This window comes from Oxyura jamaicensis, chromosome 1 (assembly GCF_011077185.1).
Source record: "Oxyura jamaicensis isolate SHBP4307 breed ruddy duck chromosome 1, BPBGC_Ojam_1.0, whole genome shotgun sequence".
Lineage (NCBI taxonomy): Eukaryota > Metazoa > Chordata > Aves > Anseriformes > Anatidae > Oxyura > Oxyura jamaicensis.
The window spans coordinates 95,106,841-95,128,671 of NC_048893.1; the positions used below are offsets into that span (position 1 = coordinate 95,106,841).

General features: G+C 46.0%; 2 protein-coding genes across 2 annotated transcripts; one reads left to right on the top strand and one right to left on the bottom strand.

Annotated features, from left to right (window-relative positions):
• Nucleotides 1-1,214: 1,214 nt before the first annotated feature.
• Nucleotides 1,215-5,165, bottom strand: LOC118160500 (zinc finger protein 239-like). Its single transcript, XM_035315262.1, has 3 exons — nt 5,002-5,165; nt 3,650-3,748; nt 1,215-3,049 (listed from the first exon to the last, which is right to left on the bottom strand). The coding sequence occupies exons 2-3, from the start codon at nt 3,708-3,710 to the stop codon at nt 2,130-2,132; spliced, it is 981 nt and encodes a 326-aa protein (XP_035171153.1). The 5' UTR covers nt 3,711-3,748; nt 5,002-5,165; the 3' UTR covers nt 1,215-2,129.
• A 9,103-nt stretch (nt 5,166-14,268) lies between these two features.
• Nucleotides 14,269-19,494, top strand: LOC118160499. The gene is made up of 5 exons (XM_035315261.1): nt 14,269-14,463; nt 14,665-14,955; nt 16,103-16,390; nt 17,537-17,836; nt 18,772-19,494. The coding sequence occupies exons 1-5, from the start codon at nt 14,364-14,366 to the stop codon at nt 18,930-18,932; spliced, it is 1,140 nt and encodes a 379-aa protein (XP_035171152.1). The 5' UTR covers nt 14,269-14,363; the 3' UTR covers nt 18,933-19,494.
• Nucleotides 19,495-21,831: the final 2,337 nt, after the last annotated feature.

Sequence of the window (21,831 nt, forward strand, 5' to 3'; positions counted from 1 at the left end):
CTTTTTGATAACAGGACATGCACTAAGGGCACCAGAAATGAATTGTAATTTCCACCATGCTGTAGCATTGGGGGGTACATGTCCTCCCACTGTGGCTGGGGGAATGCAGAAATAATAAAGGCAATGTGTCAGGCCTTTCCAGGTCTAATGTCTAATCTTCCCTAGAAACATCGATGAAAAAACAGGCAAACCCAAACCTGTAACAAGGAAACATCTTAAATGATGTCTTGTTTGGGAACTAACAACAATACTGGCCACGTTATTTATTTGCTTGTTGGCTCATCCATTCTTCTCTGACATAAAGCCTCTCAGTGGTATGCACCCTACTGCTTGTGAGGCTGTGGTCTAGAGTAGACTCATACAGTTTAAAATGAACTCTCTGAAGTCTTTCATTTTAAAAATGTGGATCATCTCATGGATTTGATTTAGGGCACTGCCATGTGAACAGTTAGTCTGCACAGTTACATTAATTCAGGCTCTGGGGGAGAAGGTGGGAGTGAAACCAAATAACTTAAACCATCTCTACTGCCAGTGGAGCATGAAGCTGAGCCCTCCACGGCACCATCTGGAGGTTAAGGGAGATGTAGATGTGCCTGCAGTACTCCGCCAGTAATTCCAGTCACATTGTTTTTGCTCACAGCTTGCTTCTTTCCCCAGGATCCTGCGCTGTATGAGATGGGCCCTTCTCCTGGCCCTTATTGATAACTGCTGTTTGGGAGCTCATCTCCATCTGAAAGCTCACTGTGAGCATTAGGCCAATATGCAATGCTGAAAATAAAAATTCTACAGCACAACAGATTCAATCATTGCATTTTCTTGCCTAAAGCACACGGTGATTGCTTCCTGTTTGGCTCCGTGGGTGGAACAGGCATTTCAGTATACACTGCCACGTTCATTACAAGGAGTTCTTCCGTGCTAGAGATATTAACATCTTTGTTATTACTGCCAGTTCTCTCCTCCCCCGTACCAAGTGGCCGTCTGAGCTAGAATTCCTTTTAAGGACAGATTCCCAGTAGTAGTATTTTCCTCCTCAAGGCGAAGATCATCTCTTCAGAGGTCAGCTCATTCTGCTTTCTCAGAATTCTGCCTCCCCCATATTCCTTAGAAAGTCGATACTAAAGATGACATCAAAACCGCTTGCAGAAATGCACAGAAATTCTAGAAATCATTGTCGTAATCACCTCTTTGTAATCATTAACAGCTCAAAACCAGTGTTTGAGTTAAAAAGTTTTATGCAAGAAAAAATGTTTAACATTTAATATAAAGTCGAAGTTTGACATAGCTTATTTTTCAAGCATCATTAACATCATTCTCTTCCTTTTCATCAACTGACAATTAGAAGATCACAATTTAAAAAGTCATCCTAAATACTTTTAAAAGCCTTATAAAAACATTCATAAAGTGCCACCCACAAGAGCGCCTAAACAAGAACCTGGGAGAAATACCTATTAGGATGTTAATTTACTTAATTGCTGCTGAGGACTGAGCTGTCAAACAGCAGCATGATTTGTGGGACTGTTAATTTAACAACCACACAACCCAGCAAAAACACAATCCCATAGACAGGGCCTCCACAGAGTATCGGCTGGGCCTACGACATAGGCAGTGTTGTGGGGGTTTAAAATAAATAGCTGCTAACACCACCTAAAACCATGAAAACTGCCAAGTGGGAGATGTGGATTCTAAGGGGAGCGATCACGGAAGGCTGTGGCCTTACCCCAAGGGCAAAATCCAGGCAGCTTGTAGAGAAAACAGATTTCAGCTGGTTTTTACCAGGGCAAAAATCATACCCCATAGAAAAAAAAAGCAGAAGGCACTGATCCTTGGAATGACTCTATGTTCTCCCCTCTTGGCCTTGAACGTACCATACCGTAAGCACCTTTTTTTTTTTCCTCGTCCCTGAAAGAGGGGCTGGGAACAGCCACCTCACTGCAGCGAACGTACACTAGTTCATTTGGCAGTGGCTTCCCTCTTTTCTTGAGCGCCTGGGCAGTGCTCACAAGCAGGCCTACCCAGAAGAAAAGGGGACGGGCTCTGAGGGCTCCCTCCCCCCATGTTCACGCCCCACATGAGGTGTCCAGGTGTCTTCGCAGCACCAGGTAGCTGCTGCCCGTGGTCCCCAGGGCCAGCTACTCCGTGTGGTGTTTCTGGTGGCGCACCAGCTGAGGCTGGAAACGAAAGCATTCCCCGCACTGGGTGCAGCGGTACGGCTGCTCGCCCGTGTGGATGCGGGTATGCTTGATGAGGTTGGAGTTGCCGCTGAAGCCCCGGCCACACTGGCTGCATTTGTAAGGCTTCTCGCCCGTGTGGGTCCGAGCGTGATTAATGAGGTCAGAGCTCTGCCCAAAACGTTTGCCACACTGCCCGCAGGAGTAAGGCCGGACACCGTCGTGGGCTCGCTGGTGCTGGAGGAGGTGGGAGTGCTGGCTGAAGCACTTCCCGCAGGCTGGGCACTTGTAGGGCCGCTCGCCTGTGTGCATGCGCTGGTGCTTGATGCAGGTGGAGCTGTCGCTGAAGATCTTCCCGCACTCGCTGCACACGTAGGGTTTGAGCCCGGTGTGGATGCGCTGGTGCTTCAGGAGGTTGGAGCTCTGGCTGAAGCTCTTTCCACACTCTGCGCAGGTGTAAGGCTTCTGGCCCGTGTGGACCCGCCGGTGCTGGATGAGATGGGAGCTCTGGCTGAAGCCCTTGCCGCACTCCCCGCACAGGAACGGGCGCTCCCCGGTGTGCATTCGCTGGTGCTGGATGAGGTGGATGCTCCGGCTGAAGCCCTTGCCACACTCGGAGCAGATGGTGGGCCGCTCTGCGCGATGGGCCCGCCGTGAGGCTGCTGCCACCCCTCTCTCCTGTCTTTTCACCAGGCTGATGGCAGAGCAAGGCAGCTTAGCCTCCTCTGCCGCCCTATAGTCACCTCGCTGTGCCTCTGAGGAGCCGCGCTGACTTCCATGGCCATCACCCAACTGTTGCTCTCCTCCTCTGGCTCCCACTGCCAACATGTCCTGCTGATCGGCGCTTGCAAACTGGTCATGAAGGGGATCTACCTCACCACCTGGAAAAAATGCACAAGTAATTGTGATTATTGTGATTATTGCTTGGAGATGGCGTGGCAGAGAACGGGCAAGCTCTTTTCCCAGGGAGCCTGGCCTGCTCTGGTAGGAGAAGCAGTAAAGGGAAGGACGGGGAACAAAGGGAAAACTAGCCATAGGAGCGTAGCCTCACCATGGGACCCAGAGCATGTGTGCCACAAACAGCAGGGCCAAGGGCAATGCTATAGGTCTTTGATAGAATCATAGGATGGCTCGGTTTGCAAGGGATCTTAAAGATAATGTAACTCCAACCCCCCTGCCATAGGCAGCGATGCCACCCACTAGATCAGGTTGGCCAAGGCCCCATCCAGCTTGGCCTTGAACACCTCTAGGGCTGGGTCTTTTCTTGCCCCAGGAAAACCTTCACATTTTATCTTAATACTACATCTTCTCATACATATTTTAACAGCATGCTGACAAGGGCAGGTGGTCTGCCTGCCCTTGGGAGGAAAGAGCAGATCTCAATATGAGCTGGATGAAATGAAGCAGCTTAAATAACTTTGAGGAAGCTCAAAGAACAATTTGCTTGCTCTGTTTGTAAACTTTTCTGATTTATTTCTCACCCATATGCATCTCTTCCAGCGCCTCATGATCTTCATGATCTTGTTCTTCTCCTTGGTCCATCTGGGCATTTACGTCAGGTTCAGCAGTCAGGAATCCTTCTGACAAAAGCAAACAATTAAATTTAGTTGAATATTCAGTAAGAATGCATCGCGTAATATACCTTAAAACCTACTGCCCCTGCTGAGTAGAGGGTACAGGCATCACTTCAGAAACATACTCCCTGCACTGTGCTTCAAGCTACCAATCCTTCCTTTTTGCTTATGGCTGAGCCAAAGGAAAAATACACCTCTGGACAACTATTCAAGCTCCAGATGCAATTGACTAACTGGACAGCTGGGCTCTGGTGCGAACACCATAAAGTGATGGGTACCCAGCTGTGGTCCACTTCATCACCAGCAGTTATTTGCCAAAAGGTAGTTGTTAATAAGGAATTAGATAATGCCAGAATCAAGGAGACAACTCAGGTGATGGTAATGGTTTTGGACTTCAGACGCCAGTGATTACAAAAACATCAGTCTTGAAGTCTTTGATCCCGGGCGACACATTTGGACAGAAAGAAAGGGAGAAAACAAAAGAGAGACTTCTTGAACTATAGAACCTTGAAGAAAGAAAACAAGAGAAAACAGACATGCAAAAAAGAAACCGTAGAAGTTAGAATAATCTGAGTGCCTACTTTAAATATTCCCTGAATGCTGAAGGGGACCACCCCTGCAGATGCATTTCAAGCTGTTCCAAGGCAGGTTGCTTTCTGCAGCCTTACAGCTCTCAGGACTTGACCACTACCAAGAAACTGCTGCAACAGGTTGATGGGACAAGCCAACAGAGCTGTTCACATGCTGCAGTGTGTACCAGATGGCTTGCCCTCATTCTAAAGCAGGAGGAGACAAAACCTCATCCACACAGAGACTTCCCCCGAGGCAGCTAACCACAAGCAGCAGGGTTTCTCTGTGAAGGCTGTCAACAAGCAGGAGCTTCAGAGAAGCAGATCCCTCCACATTTCAGAGGGACTACCATCTTGATAAATGTCCAACCACAACCACTTGGGTAAGCCTCTAAGCAAGCAGGCAAGGTAGAAGGAAGAGTTAGTTCCCTTCTGACCCTGCAGAAGCACATCCTTGGGTGTTATTCTTTGAATGTGAAAACCAAGACAGTAAGAACATCTGTCAATGTAGGTTTGGGAGGTTACAGAATGCAACGTCCACAGCTTTACTAAAATGAGATGGGAAATGTGTCTGATTTGGACCTCTGGCAAACACCCCACACCATTCTGGGGTCTTTGACTTTAGTATAGTAATAGCATGTATCACGATAGCACATTTCGTGGCTGGGTCCAACAACTTACTTTCTTTACCTCGGCTCCTTGCAGACGGATATTCATCCTGGGACCGCTCAGCCCCGCAGCCCTCCTGCAGCAGCAGGCTGTGCAGCCTCCGGGAGCCATGGCAGCGTGGAGCTCCACACCTCCGGCTCCTCGGGCTCCTGCCGCCGGCTCCCGAAGCGCTGCCGCTGCGTTCTCCGCATGGTCACCCCGGGCACAAAGGCACGGACCTGCGATTCAGAAGAAGGCGTTCAAAGCTTCCCCTCCCTAATTAGTATCCGGGATACACAATGCTGAAATCAAAGGCGAGCACGTTTTCATCACACACACACACACACACAAAGAGTTAACGGTGCAGCTGCGCGATTTCACCCAGCACGTACTGGTTTCGTGTTGGGAGCGATGGGAGCCCCCCTCCCCACAGCCCAGCCACGCCGTGCCTACCTGCAGGGCGCCCGGCCCCGCTGCCGGCGGCAGCCGCTTCCTGCTCCGCGGGCAAAGGGCGCCGCTTCCTGGGCGGAGCGGCCGGGCCGAGCCGGGCCCGGCGGGGCCGAGGCGGGCTGATTTGGGGCCGGCACGATGGGGTGGCGGGGGGCGACTCCCGGCTGTGCCCCCCCCCAAGCCAGGCAGGAGCTCAGGCCGGGTGGGGTGCACGGGGGGCGGCTGTGGGAGGAGATGGCCGGGTCTTACCTCACGAACGAGTTCTTCCCTCTTGTGTGTTAGGGAAGCCCTCTTTCTTGCCGTGGTGGCCTGGGGGAGTTTGTTTTCTCGCCGTGGGGACATTTGGGTTTCCCTGCCGCCTTACCATAGGCCTGGACCTACACCGCTCCAGTGTCACACTACAGAAAACTACCCAGCTTTTTTTAGGAGCTAAAACGCCGAAATGCACGGCTTGGGCTTAGTGGTGGTACACAGAGACTGACTGGCTCAGCACATGAACGAGTGGTTTTCAAGGAATCTGGAACTCTTTCCTAGAAACAAAGCATAAAAACCACCCCCAAAGCCACTCAAATTTCCTTTTCGCTTAAAGCTATTGTTAGCAAGGCACAAAAGCGATTTGAATTAGTCAGAAACCTTAGTGACTGTGTGCCCCAAACAATATGGGAATTGCAATTAAGAGCGAAATGAGCAAGGTTGTTTTGTCATGCTGAGGCTTTGTTTGTTAGGTTTAAGCATCAATTTGCATTAAAGACTTTCTGTTGGAGAAGTCTGTCTGATACGGGCTCGTTAGGCTTGCAGTCTGTAATTTCACTGGGTCCGGACAGATGGAGAAATGGCCATCAACAAAATAAGCTGGGAATACCAAAATAGAATGAAAGGGAAAACAGCCCCATCAGGTTGTAAAACAGTACGACTGTCAGGCGCATTGCTGCATCCCAGTCATGTTTGCAGCACAGCACATCTGCTTAGAAATATGGAGGGTAGAGGACCAATATGTTCACAAAGTACAAATGTATAGAGACGATAGAAAGAGGAAAGTAGTCCTGCACATGAAATTAAAGTACTGCCCATGGCTTTAACACTGATACGAGGGGATGCTGCAGGCTCAGGCATCAGCCTGCTGTCCAGCATTGGTGAAGAAAACTGCTGAATTAATTTCCAAATACACGTTGAGAAAGAGGTGATTAGAAAACCTCAGAACGGATCTACCATGGACAAACCCCAACGGACCACCCTGATTCCCTTCAGTCAAGACATGACTGGTGATAGGGATGAAAAGAGAACAGGGGATGTAATGTATCTTCTTTCTAATAAGGCCCCTGATGGGTTACTGCATCTGCTTTGGAAGCTGAGAGGCTGAAAACTTACTGGTCCTCCAGGCTCAGCCAACATTTTGATGTCTAGTTCATGACCCGTAACAGAATGCATCCATGGCCAGTTAGCAGGTGATACTGAGCTGAGCGGGAGCTGAGATATTCATAGAGCAAAGATTCAGTTCCAAGGAAACCTGAGAAACTCACGAATTGGGCCAACAAACCTGACATAGTTTAACAAGGAGAAGGGCAAAGTTCCTCACGCATGTCAGAGTACGTGCATTAGCACAGGCTGGGAGCTGAAGAGGATCTGCACCGAGGTCGTAGGCCAAGCAGAATACGGCTCAGTATGCTCAATTCAGGCAACCTGCTTACTGGGCTACATCCAGAACAGCATGGCTGGTAGATCAAGAGAGGTTATCATCCCTTTCTGTTCAGAGCTGCTGAGGCCACGCCTGTAATATTGTGCCTAGCTTTGGGCCCTTCAGTTCAAAAAGGATGTGGAAAAACTGGTGAGGGCTCCTGAGGTGGTTAGGAGCCTAGGGCACACAACCAGTGAGCAGTAGCTGAGGGAGTTGGGGCTGTTTGTTCTTGCAAAGAGGATGCTCAAACAACTACTTGAAAGGATGTACAAAGGTGATGGATCAAACTGTTCTGCTTAGTGGGAGATGATAAAACAAAGGCAAATGTGGTTTGAAAAATTTAGGCTGGATATTGAGAGAATCTTCATTATGAGGGTAGCGTACGAGAGGAACAGGCTACCTTAAAGAGGTTGCTGGATCTCATTCTTGAAGGTTTTTCGAACTTGGCTAGACAAAGCCATGGCTGACTGGATCTGGTGCTGGTGATAGTTCTGCTTTGAGCAGGAGGTTGGACTCTGGAGGACTCTTCCAATCAACGTTTCTGTGATTCCATATTCCATGAGCAAGATGTTAGCAATTACATGACACAATACACATATCATCCTGCGGACCATTCATTAATTACAAGTCGGTAATCTGGGAGAAATCCTCCCAGGAAAGTTTAGCTGTCTTAAAAATGCATAAAGCAATAAAGTGCTCAAAATGGGTAGTGTAATCATATTTCAAGGAAGAGAAAAAGAAACAAAGCGTCTCCAGGTTGATAAAAATGGTAAACTGGCATTTACTAGGTCACTATTAAATAAAACTGCCTGAAACTGGACATGTGCTCTCAAAAAAGTTCTTGCATTCCAAAATAGCTGTATTAGATCAGACACACCACCATGTCAAGCCTTGGCTCCATTTTTTACTACTTCAGAGCAATTTTACTGTTCCGTGATTCTGAGCTTCAGTTGGCTAATGATTTGGAAGTACCTCTTTTTGTTTTGACAAAGCTGATGTATCAGCTTTAAAAGGTTCTATGCATTTAGTGTTAGAAGTGCTTTTTTGTTGTTAAAAAGCCAACAATGTTTCAACAGCGGAAATGACCAAAACCCCGTGTCTAATGAAGAGTTTGTTGGAGCAAAGCAATGAAAAAAACCCCAATGAGAATTACAGTAGAAAAGGAGAAGCTCTACACAGGGGAATAACCATTTTTTCCACTTTGCCGTTAGCTCTAGCTAACCTTCAGCATTACCATTCTCTGGATATTGAAGAATGCCATATCTACCCAACAGTCTTTATAATAATTACTTTACAATCAGCTAAACTGCCATCTGAATAGAATGGAGGAAAGTTTTAAAGACATTTGAAAGATTGTGTCTGCCCACTGAAGGTTGTTTCTTAAACCTACCTATTGATCAACCATTTTCACCTGCGCTGAAAGAGCGTTCTGTGCAGAGTGATACATTAATCACTCATATGTAGAGCACCGACATTCTGCACAGCCACTAGAAGAGAATTAAACAATGAGAGCAGTTTGCTGTCTTCTTCTTCATTTGACAGAAAACACTCCTGTAAGTATTTTAGCTTTAAACCAGTGACACATGCAATTTTCCATAGCCTAGGTAAGATTGCTTGTTTACGCTGCAAAACGTTCAGTGTAGTGCCTTCCAAGAGGATAATGATATCCCCTGGTTTGGATTTGAAGTACAAAAGCATTCCCCCCCCCCAGATGTTTCTGACATGGGAATTACAGAATCTCTGAATGGCTGAAGTTGGAAGGCACCTCTGGAGATCATCTAGCGCAACCTCTTCCTCAAGCAGAGCCACCTAAGGAAGGCTGCCCAGGATCACATCCAATCAGGTTCTGAATATCAGTATGTCTCCATTACATCCGTGTTACATTTCACAGCAGAAAAAAAAAAAAGACAGGAAGCAAACCACTACCAGATTAATTAAAAAATTGGAAAGCAAGCAATTGCTTTATTAGTGCAAAAATGGAACTACGTGAATTTAGGCATGTGCTTACAAATAAACAAGCAAGCAAACTTCAGAACTGTAGCAGCATCACTGTATCATTTTTTAGTATTTCAGAGCAGCTTAATTGTGTTTCAAAGACATACATTCTTTAGACTACAATGTGTGCCAGTTCCCTGGAAGGATTCCAGGTTGAGGTATTCATGTTGTATCTTGGTAGTAACTGCTGCTTTGAGCATGTTGCATTGAATCAAATCTGCTAGCAGTCTTGAAAATGAATGCAGAAAGAACTTTCTGCTAGAAGCTTCAAGGACACCTTTGACCAACTGGGACTAAAATGACCATCAAAGCTATTATATATCAGACATGCTCATAATACACATCAGGTCAGGGCTGCCCAGGGATAGCAGCAACCCATTGTAAAAAATTTCTTGGTAGGTTTGATTCAAGTGTGCCTAAATTGCTGAATAATTTACAGATTTTCCAAATAGGAATTAAAGAAAAAAAAAAAAAAAAAAAAAAAAAAAAAAAGAGTTCATGTCCATGCATCTGTTATTTTTAAGGTCTTACTTTGTTTGCAATAGATAACGCTTCCTTTTTGAAGAAATCAGTAACTTGAATGTGTTTGGCCAACTACATATGAGATGCACTGCATAATTCAGCAGGTGACCTACAGCTGAGGAGACTTGGTGTTCAAACGCCCTGCAAAACAAAGTAGTGATTGGGGGTTTGCCCGGGTACACTCTTGTAGACCAGCAATCTGTAGCCGTGAATGATGGTTAGCATAAGCAACCTGTGACTGGCTCCTGTCTCATCCAAACAGAGAGTAGCTGCCATTGTATAATAATTTTAAGAATCCTTAAGTAAAACAGAAAGAGATCAGGGATAACAAAAACAAACAAACAAAAAACAACCAACCAAAACAATGTAGAAAGGAAGGTAATATCTGAGGGAAGAAAAAAAAACACCACTGTATAAGCAGAGGCATTCTGAACATCAAGTAAATGGAAAAATTATACAAGAGGACTAGAACAACGAAAAAGCAAACACAACTATGTAAATCTCTGCATGAATCCATTGGAGAAAATCCTCAAGCTCCCAGGGCTACTGAGACAGATGGCCAATGGAGTGGTGAATGCTTGTTAATGGAGGTTATGCTTTATGCAATCGGGTATGTACCCAATAAAACTTGTGTGCTAAAGGAGTCACTTTATCTCAGTTGCTGATTACTTCATTGCCCATTACCTAGATTTATTGGTTTGGCAATGCTCTTACAAAACCAAGTAGGGCCAAAGAAACTACATGGAGGCGTCTTCCTAGAAGTTCTGAATGGCTTGTTATCTTTAGAAGACACCCAATTTATGTAGTTTGCTCATTAAACAGTCTAAATCGTCTTACTTCCCTGTGCATCCCATTTCCCTGTTCCAGAGGAAAGGGACGCTCCCTTTCCTGCGCTGGTGGCAGGTGATTCTTCCCTGTAGTAGTACAGTGCTCTCCAAGGTCTCATTTGATTACTTTAGTCCATCTCGTGGCTGCCCCACGTCCTCCCCTCTTTTGTTCAGCCTTCCCTCAGTGTGTCTGTAAATGAAAGGTTAGGGATATCTGCCCTCAAATATCCAGGAACACCCATCAATTTCCAAGGAACTGTTGTTATAAAGCACTAGCCAGCCAGGTGAAAGAACAACAATTCCACCAACGAGAAGACTAAAAATACATATTTCCCTACAGCTAACCCCAACCCCAGGGTCGGGTGGGCTTGGGGGCCCTGGCATGGTGGGAGAGGTCTCTGAGGGGTCTTAGACCAGGGGTGAATGCTTCAGGTAGAGCTTGCATTACGGTTAAATACGTTTTTCTGTCCCGCCTTCTTCGCAGGTGTCAGTGCGTTGTTTTAGTAAATGCCCTACTCTCTAGGTTTTCTGGGTCCATAAACAGCGCTACTGTTTTAATTAGGGCGAGAAGATGATCCCAGGGGTCTGTGGGAAGGAATCCATGCCTACAAGGGGAATTGCCCCTAAAATGCCAGCTGCTGTTCTTCGTGTTGTTGAGGTGTTTCAGACTGCAAGAAGGATAATGCAGTCTCCAGTGACACTTCAGTCTGGAGGAAGAAAAAAGACTTGGGTGAGTGACGTGGAGGAAATACACTCAAGGAAAGAAAAAAACATAGGTTATGCACTACATAGTGTTTTGAGCCTTGTACTACTGAAGCTTGGCGTTTGTTCATGTGTTTTCAATAGCCAGGCCTATTTGGGGATTTTACATATTTGACCAGTGAGTCAGTACCCTCATTATTTTATCTTTGTCAGAAACAGTGACAGAAGCTTCTTTGTACAGCTTTAACTATGCTTTATTTTTTATTTTTTTTTTCCAATTAAATCAATATTCCAAGGTATGCTAAGACAGATTTTTGCTGTCAGCTATCCCGAGAATTGCGTATCTGTGTACAGGAGGGGGCAGTCTTTCTCCGTTTCTTCCCTCGGGCAACGTGGTGTTGAGTTACTTCATGTTGGGTGAAGGCTGATACAGGAATTGAACTATATTAACGTGGTTATTTGTTTAAATATGTATTTCGTAGCCCTCATCAGGGTAATTGTGTTATGCAAAGTAAAAGATAGCAGCCTCGGGTCCCGTGGCAGCGTAATTTCAACTGGAATTGATTGCTTCACAAGTTACAAGTGAAAATGTGTACCCCAAATGGCATGCACATGCCTTATCTGCCTGAAGGTAATGGTACGCAAATTATTTGGGCTTCAGCGGTCTGTGGGTGGGCGCTGAGAAGTGATTAACAAAGGAGACTTTTTTAGCATTTGAGGTGATTATGAGAATGCTGGAGGCCAGTACCCAGGGAAGGCTCTGTCTGCAAGCCTGTCAGAGGTGGGCTGGAGTCACTCAGCTGGTTTCTGTTAGCCTTTTCTATTTATGGTGACTGAGGGCTGAAAAAGCAAGGCAAAGCTTAAAACAAAAGTCTCAAGTGTAGCTGCACGTGGGCACATGCACACATGCGTGCACACAGCTCTTCATACAGCATGAGAACTGCAAAGGGCACACTGAAGTTAACAAGACCAGTGTGACTAAAGGTGCCAGTCAACATCTTTCCACTTTGAGCCTGGCATGAAACTACATCTAAAAAGCCGACTACCACTATTTAGTAAGTCTTGCTACTATTTTTGGCTGACTCAATGAATTACTGACCACCTGATAAAAGTGCTGACCTTCTTCCATCTAACAGGGAGCATCACCGGTTTAGAAGGGCAGGAAAGAAGAGCACCTGTGCCACCACCAGCGAATAAACAGCAGGTTCATTTATAACTCTGAGCTGGAACGGGACTGTTTAGACTTGTATTTGATGGCTTTTTGTGCTTGTTTCTTGCTATTGGTTTGAATGCTTTTGTGTTGGAAGAAACTAGTTTGCAGTTGTTCTTCTTTTCTTCTGAATGTGCAGTCATAGCTTCTTAAGTCTTCTGTAGTTTCCACAGTGTTTGCATTTGCTGAAACAAGGCAGTGAAATGATCCACAAAGCCATATTTCATGGCTAAACACACGTCCAGTGAAGAAGGTAGCAGTGAAGGTTATGGAGTCTCTGGTCAAGTTAACATAGCAGAAGTGGTTGACAGGTTGATTACCTGTATGGCGGCATACATTTTTAGTTGGGCTGTGGTCTTCAGGACGCACACTTTGGATGTCTCATTTTCTATATGAGTGTAAACCACATAAGCTGTTATTTTGGATTGTCAGTGCTAGCCAGCTGACACTTGTTTCATCTTCCGGCTCTCAGATACATGCCTTTCTATGGCCCTGCACTTGCTCTACTTGGATATGAGGCATTGCTTCACAAGCACAGAGACAACCTGCTTTCCTCCCCAGAAATCCTGTCCATTTTGTTGTTCATCCTGGGCCTCTGAGGCAGCTCTGCCCTATGTGCAATTCTGCTTCTTTCTTGTTCAAGTGGAAACAGTCATTTCTGGGGCAACCAGGAGACAGCAAAGATAAGTTCAATCAATAATTTAGTGCACAAATTGCAGCCGTGGTGGTGCCTGTGCACTGCAAAAGCAAATTCACCCTAATTTATGGCTTGAGAATGAGAAATCAGATGGTGTGCACTCCAGAAATAAATTCACTTGCTGAGCTGACTGCCCAGCTGACAGATGCGTTGGCACCACGGACCTCTCTGGAGACTTGCAGAAGTTCCTTTGGCCTATCAAGAAGCACTTTGCATCGTCTCCCATGGCTCGCTTTATTAGTGTCATGTGCACATTCATGCACAACTGGAAGCTGAACGGGATGTGTGACGCTATTTGGGCTGCTGTGTAGTGTGACACCATTTCACTTAAATTGTTTCCTTGGGGGAAGTTCCAGTATTGCAGATAAAGTTTTTTTGGAGACGTTCTTACACTTGTGGTTATAAAACTGTGCACCTGTTGTGGTTTAACCTGACCGGCAGCAAAGCGCCACAGAGCTGCTTGCTCACTTCCCACCCAGTGGGATGGGGAAGAGGACTGGGGGGGGGAAAGTAAAACTTGTGGATTGAGATAGACAGTTCAATGGGAAAGAAAAGGCAAGGGGAAAAAAAAAGAAAAGATTTCTCAGAATAAAGCAGTGCACAACGTAATTGCCCAGCACCAGATGACTGATGCCCAGCCAGTCCTCAAGCAGCAGCAGCCCTGGAGACAACTCCCCGGTTTTAGGGTTGAGCAGAACACTGTATGGCATGGGACATCCCTTTGGGCAGCCCGGGCCAGCTGTCCTGGCTGTGTCCCCTCCCAGCTCCTGCTACACCCCAGCCTCCTCACTGGCAGGGCAGCACCAGGAGCAGAAATGTTCTTGGTCTTTTGTAAGCACTGCTCTGTAACAACTAAAACATTGTCGTGTTATCGGCATTCGCATCCTAAATCCAAAACACAGCACCATACTAGCTACTGGGAAGAAAATTAACTCTGTCCCAGCTGCAACCCAGCTGACCTCCAGGTCATGATTTGCCCTAAGGTTGTGCACACAGTAGCAATGGCAGACATATTTTTGATGGACTTTGCTGTGAAAAGTAGTCTGATAGCAATTGTGGCGTGATTAAAAAAAAAAAAAGAAAGAAAAAAGGGAAGGTTACCCACAGGTTCATAGCTGACGCGTCTCTGACACAGAGGCTGAAACCACAGTGTGTGTTTTTTTAAAACAGCTATTCTGTTTGTCTGAGAAATTAATGCACTTTATCAGTAAGGAAGCGGTTAGCATAAAAGCATCCTTTAAACATTTCTCCTCACCTACTTCAAGTCACATCATCCATTAGTGACCTAAGCCAGTAGGATTTAATGATTTCTTGGTGAACAAGCCCATGCAGAAATGTATACATAAGAGCAAAGAAACGGTCATTTCTAAAATGTTACCTATTTTCACCTTCCAGGCTGCATTGTGTGCACTTGTTATTCTTGAAGGTAAGATTTTTTTAAAAAAATTTGATTCCTAATCCTGTATCCATAACGTGCTTTTACACTGAACTGTGATTGAAAACGTGTTGTGGTGTGGATGTGTTCCTAGAGGTTTGGTTTGTTAATTGCGGGATCAGGACGATATTTGAGGATTATGTTGAAAGAAAATTGTTTGCAATGACCTCGTTCTGTGTGTTGTATTTTCAGCTGACGGCAATGTGACAACGGTAAATGGGAATGAGTGCGACTATGTTATTTTTGACCCTGGCTATGCCCAGTCAGAGCATCGTTCTCAGATCAGATGGTACAAGGGAGACGTGCCCTTAAAGCAGGGGACACGTGGCAGCACTGGGTACGGCCAGCGGATTCGTGTCTTTCGTAATGGAACACTGGGGCTCCGCGTTGCTGGGAAGGAGGATGCAGGACGGTACACAGCTAAGGTCTGCGCCAGCTCTCAGCATTGTCTCCACCAAAGGACATTTCAGTTACGTGTACATGGTGGGTGCAAGTTATCACTTTAACCTTCCCTTACTGTGTAGGGATGCCTGGATCAGACGCTAGCTTGCATTACAATGTATGGGTTGTGTATCCTGGCTGGCATCTTCTGCCTTTTTGTTCTTGAGTTCACGTATTAACCTTCTGTGAACACTTGCATGCCATGATTTTGATTAAACATTTGTTGTGCTCATGATTAGTATCTACACTTGTGCCACAGGTCTAGAAGCAAATGCTACAGTTAGACTTTTAAATGCAACTATGACTTTATTTCGGATCTTGATTTTGCTGTCATCTTACCCACTGCTTGAAGATTAGTCAGGATTTTGCTCTGTTCTGCCTTCCTGCTTTCCATGTCGTCAACACCACCCTCTGCTTATTGTTGCACGGTGGTTGTTACTCTGTGTTGCATAAATTAGATGCTGCATTCTGAAGATATTTTTTTCCTTGTGGCTCTAGTACTATATTTACTGATTTGAGAGTTTGGGGATGAAAGAATTAAGTACAGATAAGCAAAATCCTTGCTTGTCAGGGCAAAAGAATCTTTGCCCAGAAGTGATTAGCTTTTTGGAAACAAGCAATTATCATTAGCATGGGAATTATTTTCATTCAGCCATAGAGACTATAGTAATTTTATAACTTAGACATGCTGAATTCCACTTACGACAAAAGGCATAAGGCTTATTGTTTCCATTTACTTCTGACACAGCAGCTGTTGTAAACGCCAGGATCCAGTTTTGTAGGGAAACTGTGAAAACTTATTCCTTGGGTTTTGGTCAGTGTCAAAAACAATATTCTAGATGTGTCCCTAGGCATTAATATATATGACGGATGCCGATTCATAATGCGCTTTTGATATGTCTTGTGACCTCCCAGTAGGATTCTCCCTTCTTAAATCTAATCCAAGTAAACTGCTTCCTCAGCATGACGAGGCAATGGACTTTCTTAGGGCTCTTAGGGAACTGTTCAGGGACTTAATTCATTATCTGCCTTTTCTTAAAAGTAAGCTCTGTCGGCGTGCAGGTCCTGGTAGATTACTTGTAAGCCTGTGTGGAAATGCTTCCAAGGCAGTAAAGGATTTCAAAAAGCAGAAGTATAGGATGTGCTGTATCTCCCTGAAGTAAATATTCACATGCATGTATTTCAACAGGATACCTTGTCAGAGGGATTGTAGGTGACTGCGTTGCTTTTCACCTGGCCTGCCTGCAGTCAGCTGGGTACATCCATGCCATCTGGAAGAAAGACAGACAGCGAGTGGCACAGATCAGAAGGCAACCGGTAAACGCTTCAGAGGTCTACTGCAAGAGGGCCCGTGTGTTCTACAACGGCAGCATGAGTCTTTGCCCCGCAGAATGGAGAGATCAGGGAGAGTACGTGGCAGAAGTGTATGATCAGGATGGCTTGCATCTGCATCAGATTTTTCACCTGGAACTGAAGAGTAAGTCTGAGCATGCTATACGCATGCATTAATGTATGTATTTTCAGGTGTCCTTTCCGCGTTTGCATGCCTCACTTTGGGTTACAAAATGATTAGAGGAGTCTTTTCCCCAGTGATGCATGTTGTTGACAAATGAAATATCTGGAGAAACATTTGTGCTTCCCTTCCTGAGTGTAGCTGTGTTGTAGGATTCAAGTCTAAATGTGTAGCTTGGATGGGGGTAGCAGAGAAAGGAGATGCACTTAATTCTACGGCAAGTTCTCAAAATAACATGTAGACGGTGTACGCTACTCTAGCAAGTTTCTTTTTCCAGAGCCTGTTTTCCAAAGGTGTCTTATTTCATGAAATTCAACAAAATGGTGGCCCAAGACCAGTCGCTTTTCCCCTGAGCCAGGGTGTGCTCGTGGTTTCCTTGCCAGCATGAAATAAAATAGAGGTGTAAGCAATCCCTATAAAACATTGACATGGGAGAGGGTCCGACCAGGGTCCATGTTCCTGTGGTTTATCTCATGTTTGTATCAACCTCAAATCACATTTTGGCACAAGAAGCCAGGCTCCTATCCCCGCTTGTGAGTGCTGTGCCACAGAACAGTTTGCCTGTGGGGAGAGGGTTTCTATATGCACAGGTTAATGTCTGGAATGAGTGCTTGGGGCAGTCATATGCCTGAGGGTGGTTCTCGTTGCATTCAGATCAGCCTTTCAGCTGTAAGTCCTAGTGCATTTCAAGCCTTCTCCAAAGTGCAGGAGACCTGGCTCTTGGGTGTGATGTAAAACCAGCTCCTGAAGGGAGGCATGCCAGGCCTTGTGAAGGCGTGCTCTAGCTCCGAATCCACATGTCCTTCGCCACGTTCCCTTTGCTCTTTCCAGCACTCACAATGCCCTTCATTTACTATCTTTCTCCCTTGTCGGGAAGAAGCTGGTGGTAGGGAAGAAGCATTAGTAAAATGGAAAAGAAGCTACCTGGTTAAAAGTTAAGTTATCAGGGCAGTCTCAGAACAAGTTTGTGTGTATTGAACTGGGGCTGATACATCCATTATAGCAAAGCACACTTCCACCTAACAAGAAATGCGAGGAATATTCCTGCTTGTGGTCACTGTGTGGCATGTAAGACCCTGTAGTGACGAGCTGATGTTTTTCTCCCCTCAGAAGTGGAAACTCTTCAAGAAATCACAGAACTTATCGGTGGGTCCATATTCCTGAATCTAACAGAGATGATGCCGGAACACTTCCTCCAGGTAGTCTGGAAAAAGGAGAACACAGAAGTAGCTTGGACAAATGGTTCTTGGTTTTGGTACCATGGAGAATACGTTAACAGGTCTGAGATTGTGTCTAGTCACAGCCTTAGACTAGACAAGATTGAGACAAGTGACCGTGGCAGCTATTCTATAGAAGTGAAAGACAGAGATGGCAGAGTTGTGTACGAAGGCATCACTCATGTGAATATTGGTGAGTATTGCTAAAAAATGCAAAGCTTTCTTGGGTCGAGACTGGAGACAGAAACCTGTCTGTGTATTGGATTATGTAGGAGATGGTGTACTGGTTTACCTACAGGATTATGTAGGAGATGGCCCCAAATGCACGAGCAGTCATGTAATTAGCAGAGAGATGAAGCACAGACTTCCTGGGGTAAGCCTGGCTGGGTAAAGCTGGGTGTTCTTTTGCCAGTGTGTGCTTCAGTCAGAGTGGCAGAAAATGTCATTTGAGTTCTACTTTGTTACTCCACTGTAGGAAACACTATGAGCTGCCATAGAAGAATGACTTTTGGGGGTCCAGTAAATGCTGTATCTTTAAACGATTGCTGGTTTAGATGTATCAGAAGGGCTTTCTGGTGAATTTGAGTTTATGACTGTTCCCCAACTTGAGAACAGATACACTTGCACATCTGCACGGGTTCCTGTGGTGGGGAAAGCGGGAAACTTTCAATGCAGTGCTGCCTACAATGATGGTTTTGTTCTAAACTTCACAGCTTTTGTGATGGAGAAACCAAACCAGAGGGATATAGGGAGACTCACAAGTTTAAGCGAGGTGTGTTGCAACAGCAAACTGCCTACCATGTGAAAATAGCTTACTAGCTATTATTACCACTACACCTTACCAATTTCTCAGTTGGTGGCATGAGACAAAGAGCAGCTGGTGGCAGGTTGGCTGAGGTCTGTCCTAATGCCTTGGGTTAGAGGTTCCCGTATACACCTTGTGAAAAGCAGCCACTTGGTTGCAGATCACTTAAGGAAAATCAGTAGGACAGCTTCTCATTTTAGAAGTCAGCTTTCTGATATTGTACTTACAGGACGTAAAAAAAAATGATTAAGATCACAAAAGCTAATGGTGTAGCTTCAACCTGCTGTACTGTAAGTGTTTTGACAACTGAATTTTCATTGTAGAGCAAAAGGAGACGCTTGGAAGAAATCCTTCTCTCTATGTTCTCATAGTAGCAGCAGCTGTTGTAGTTACTATTTTCTTGGTTGCACTGATATGGGGTTTTCAGAAGCCTGGGCATAGGACAGGTAAGAAATCTCCTTCAACACCTAAATCACCTATTTAAATAGCAAGTGATGCGTGATCCAGTTCTCTGCATTCAGGAGATATCTGACTGGTTTTTGGTATGAGTTTGGTCCAGAGGAGCAGGCTGCAGCTTTGCATTGCTGTCAGTGCTGGTGACAGCACGTGGCTCTGCTGTAGGGACTGACTGCCCGAGGCCTTTCCACACTGATGGGAGAATTTTCAGCCCTGCTTGCCAAGGTCCTGTGCTGGGAGTGTCCAGGCTGGTCCTGTGTCTGCAGGGTGGATTTGCGTCAAGGCCTTAGGAGGCTGTGGCAGCTGCCCTTCTCCTGTTTGTGTGGTGTGTAGTCCGATGAGAGCTGTGTTTTTATTTATTTATTTATTTTCCTGTGGTGGGACACTGACTGGTAGGATAGGGCCTCATATCTCTGCTTGTGGGACTTGTGCCCTTGAACTCCCCTGGGATTGGTCACTTCTGGGAGCACAGAGTTGGTGAGTGCAGGCAAGGGGAGGGACCTGTGTTTCCTCCTGAGCTGGTGAGCTGGGGCTGAAACCAAGTCAACCTTCCCAAGTGCCTGGCAGTGTAGCACAGTATGGATGAAGCTGATTGCAGCTCCAGAGCCCCACTAGCTCTGAGGCCTGTGTGAGTTTTTACCTCTACCTGAAGATCTTTTGGTTTCTTAGTTCTGAGTAGCTCACCCCCAAATGTGGGCAAGATGGGATGGAGCATCTCCTTTCCTGGCTGCAATGCTTAATGGTAGGAGAGGGTGGAAGAGGGTGGTCTTCTGACAAGAAGCTGTTAGTTATTGCCCCGGGGTGCTTTGCAGTTAAAATGCAAAGTTGGTCCAGCACATAGGTAATGAAGACATAAGGTAGTTTGTCCCGTCCGGTAGGAAGGAGTAGATAGTTACTTGAAAGGCTTAAAAGCTGAACAGAGGGGGAGGACTTCATAGAATCATAACATGGCTTGTGTTGGAAGGGACCTTAAAGATCATCCAGTTCCAACACCCTGCCATGGGCAGGGATGCCACCCACTAGACCAGGTTGTTCAGGTCCTCAACTAACCTGGTCTTGAACACCTCTTGGGCAACCTGTTCCAGCACCTCACCACCCTTTGAGTGAGTATATTTATCTGCTTTTCACTTGACTTGGCTTAACGCCTGGTTAGGAGTACCAGTCTTACGGCATTCAAGCTTGAGACTAACAGATGACGGAGACTATCCCGAGCAACATGAATGGTCTGAAAATGGTGAGTATGTTTCAGTATGTGCCTTCCTATGGGTCACAGACAGGGATCTAAGAGTGTGATGTGATTTGTCTGAGTTTGCTTTGGTGAGGCATGATTGTCTTATGCAAGCAGAGTACTGTAATCAAGGGGAACTTTATCTAACATAGAAACATCTGAAATTTGAAAGATCCAAAGACTGCACTTTGAGCTGCCGATAGCATTAATATTAAGATGATCACATGTGCTCTGCACTATCTAGACAACGAGGGACTATCTAGATAATGAGTTCTTTCTGCAGTCTCAGATCCTTCTTGCCCCAGCACAGCAGTGTTCTCTTCAGCGCTGTGCAGGCTTGTGGTTCCTGGTAGCTACTCACTGCCTGGGGACTGCTGGTGCTTTTGCCTGTTCTTCCGCTTACCCTGCATATTTGTTAGGCATGACACTTTCTGGGCAGAGGGGCTTGTTCAGATCACGTAGGGCAGGTTTCTCTCCTGTCTTAACTGCAGCGGTCCTTCCAATTTGCTGTTTGCCTGCAGCCCTGCTCCCACCAGCTCAGTATGGAGGGAAGGATCCATTTGCATGTTGCTGCCTCAGGCATGACTGGGATGTTCTGGGTGTTCTCCATGTGTCATTGCTGGGTGTAAGCAAGTCCAGAGTTGGGGCCTGTGCCATCAGAAAGCAGAGGTACAAACTGAGCCAGGGTGAGGGGAGCAGGTACAAACTGTTTGCAGGGTGAGGGGAACAGGGAACCCAGGAAGGCAGCAGGACTGTGGTGTCCCAAGGCCCTTACCTGTCCAGGTAGCAGAGTCCCCTGCGGTGGGGTCAGTCTGTGCTTGTGGGTGCCCCTGTGAAGCTGCAAGGGAGAGTGCACTGTGAGCTCTGGCTTGGGGTGTCATGTTTCTCTGCTGGCACCTGGCCACTTGGCTACAAATCATGTAAAGAAAATCAGTAAGACAGCCTTTGATTTAAGGCGGTCCTGTTCACACATGTTCTTTGACTGCTTCTACCACCAGTGCCAGCCTTTGCCACTTGCGGCCCTGTCTCTTTTCTGTGTTGCCTTCACTGTCTTGTCTAGTTGTTGGCATTGAGGAGATTTCTGTTTAACTGACTTTTTCCTCCAGCTGAAGAAAGACCCAAGTTGCCAGAGCTGAAAGGCAGGAAAGCTGCAGAGCCTGCTGCTTCAGTTAGTGAAGTATGTGGAGTCCCCAGCATTGAGAACAACATCCATCCAGCATTTGGGGACTGCATTCCGTCACATTTTGATTATCCCACTCCCCCAGTGTTTGCCAGTGCTCCTGCAGAATTTGAGGAGTTCCCTCCTCCAGGGTTTGAGGACTTGAAGGACAAAGACGGTGTTGTTATGGACAATGCATACCATGCATCTTCAAGGTGCAAAGTATCATGGAAATGCAGTGAAGGAGGTGAACCCATTGCGTATGCTTTGATCAGAACGGGGTCTACAGAGGACAAGTCTGGAGATTCGGAATGGAGTTCTTACTATCAGATTTGCCAGGAAACATGTTGACAGAATTGGACTGAGGTTTGGATTCTTCCCTTCTCTCTCAGCTGGCTTTGAGCTAACATTGCAGTTCTGCTGTTGCTGAGATGAATCTGCTGCTTCACATGCTTAGAAGAATTGGCTAGAAGCCTGAAGAGAAGTGTCTCTGGGGGTTAGCTTGTTTTCCAGGGATAAGCCCTTCTCTACCCTTTGTGC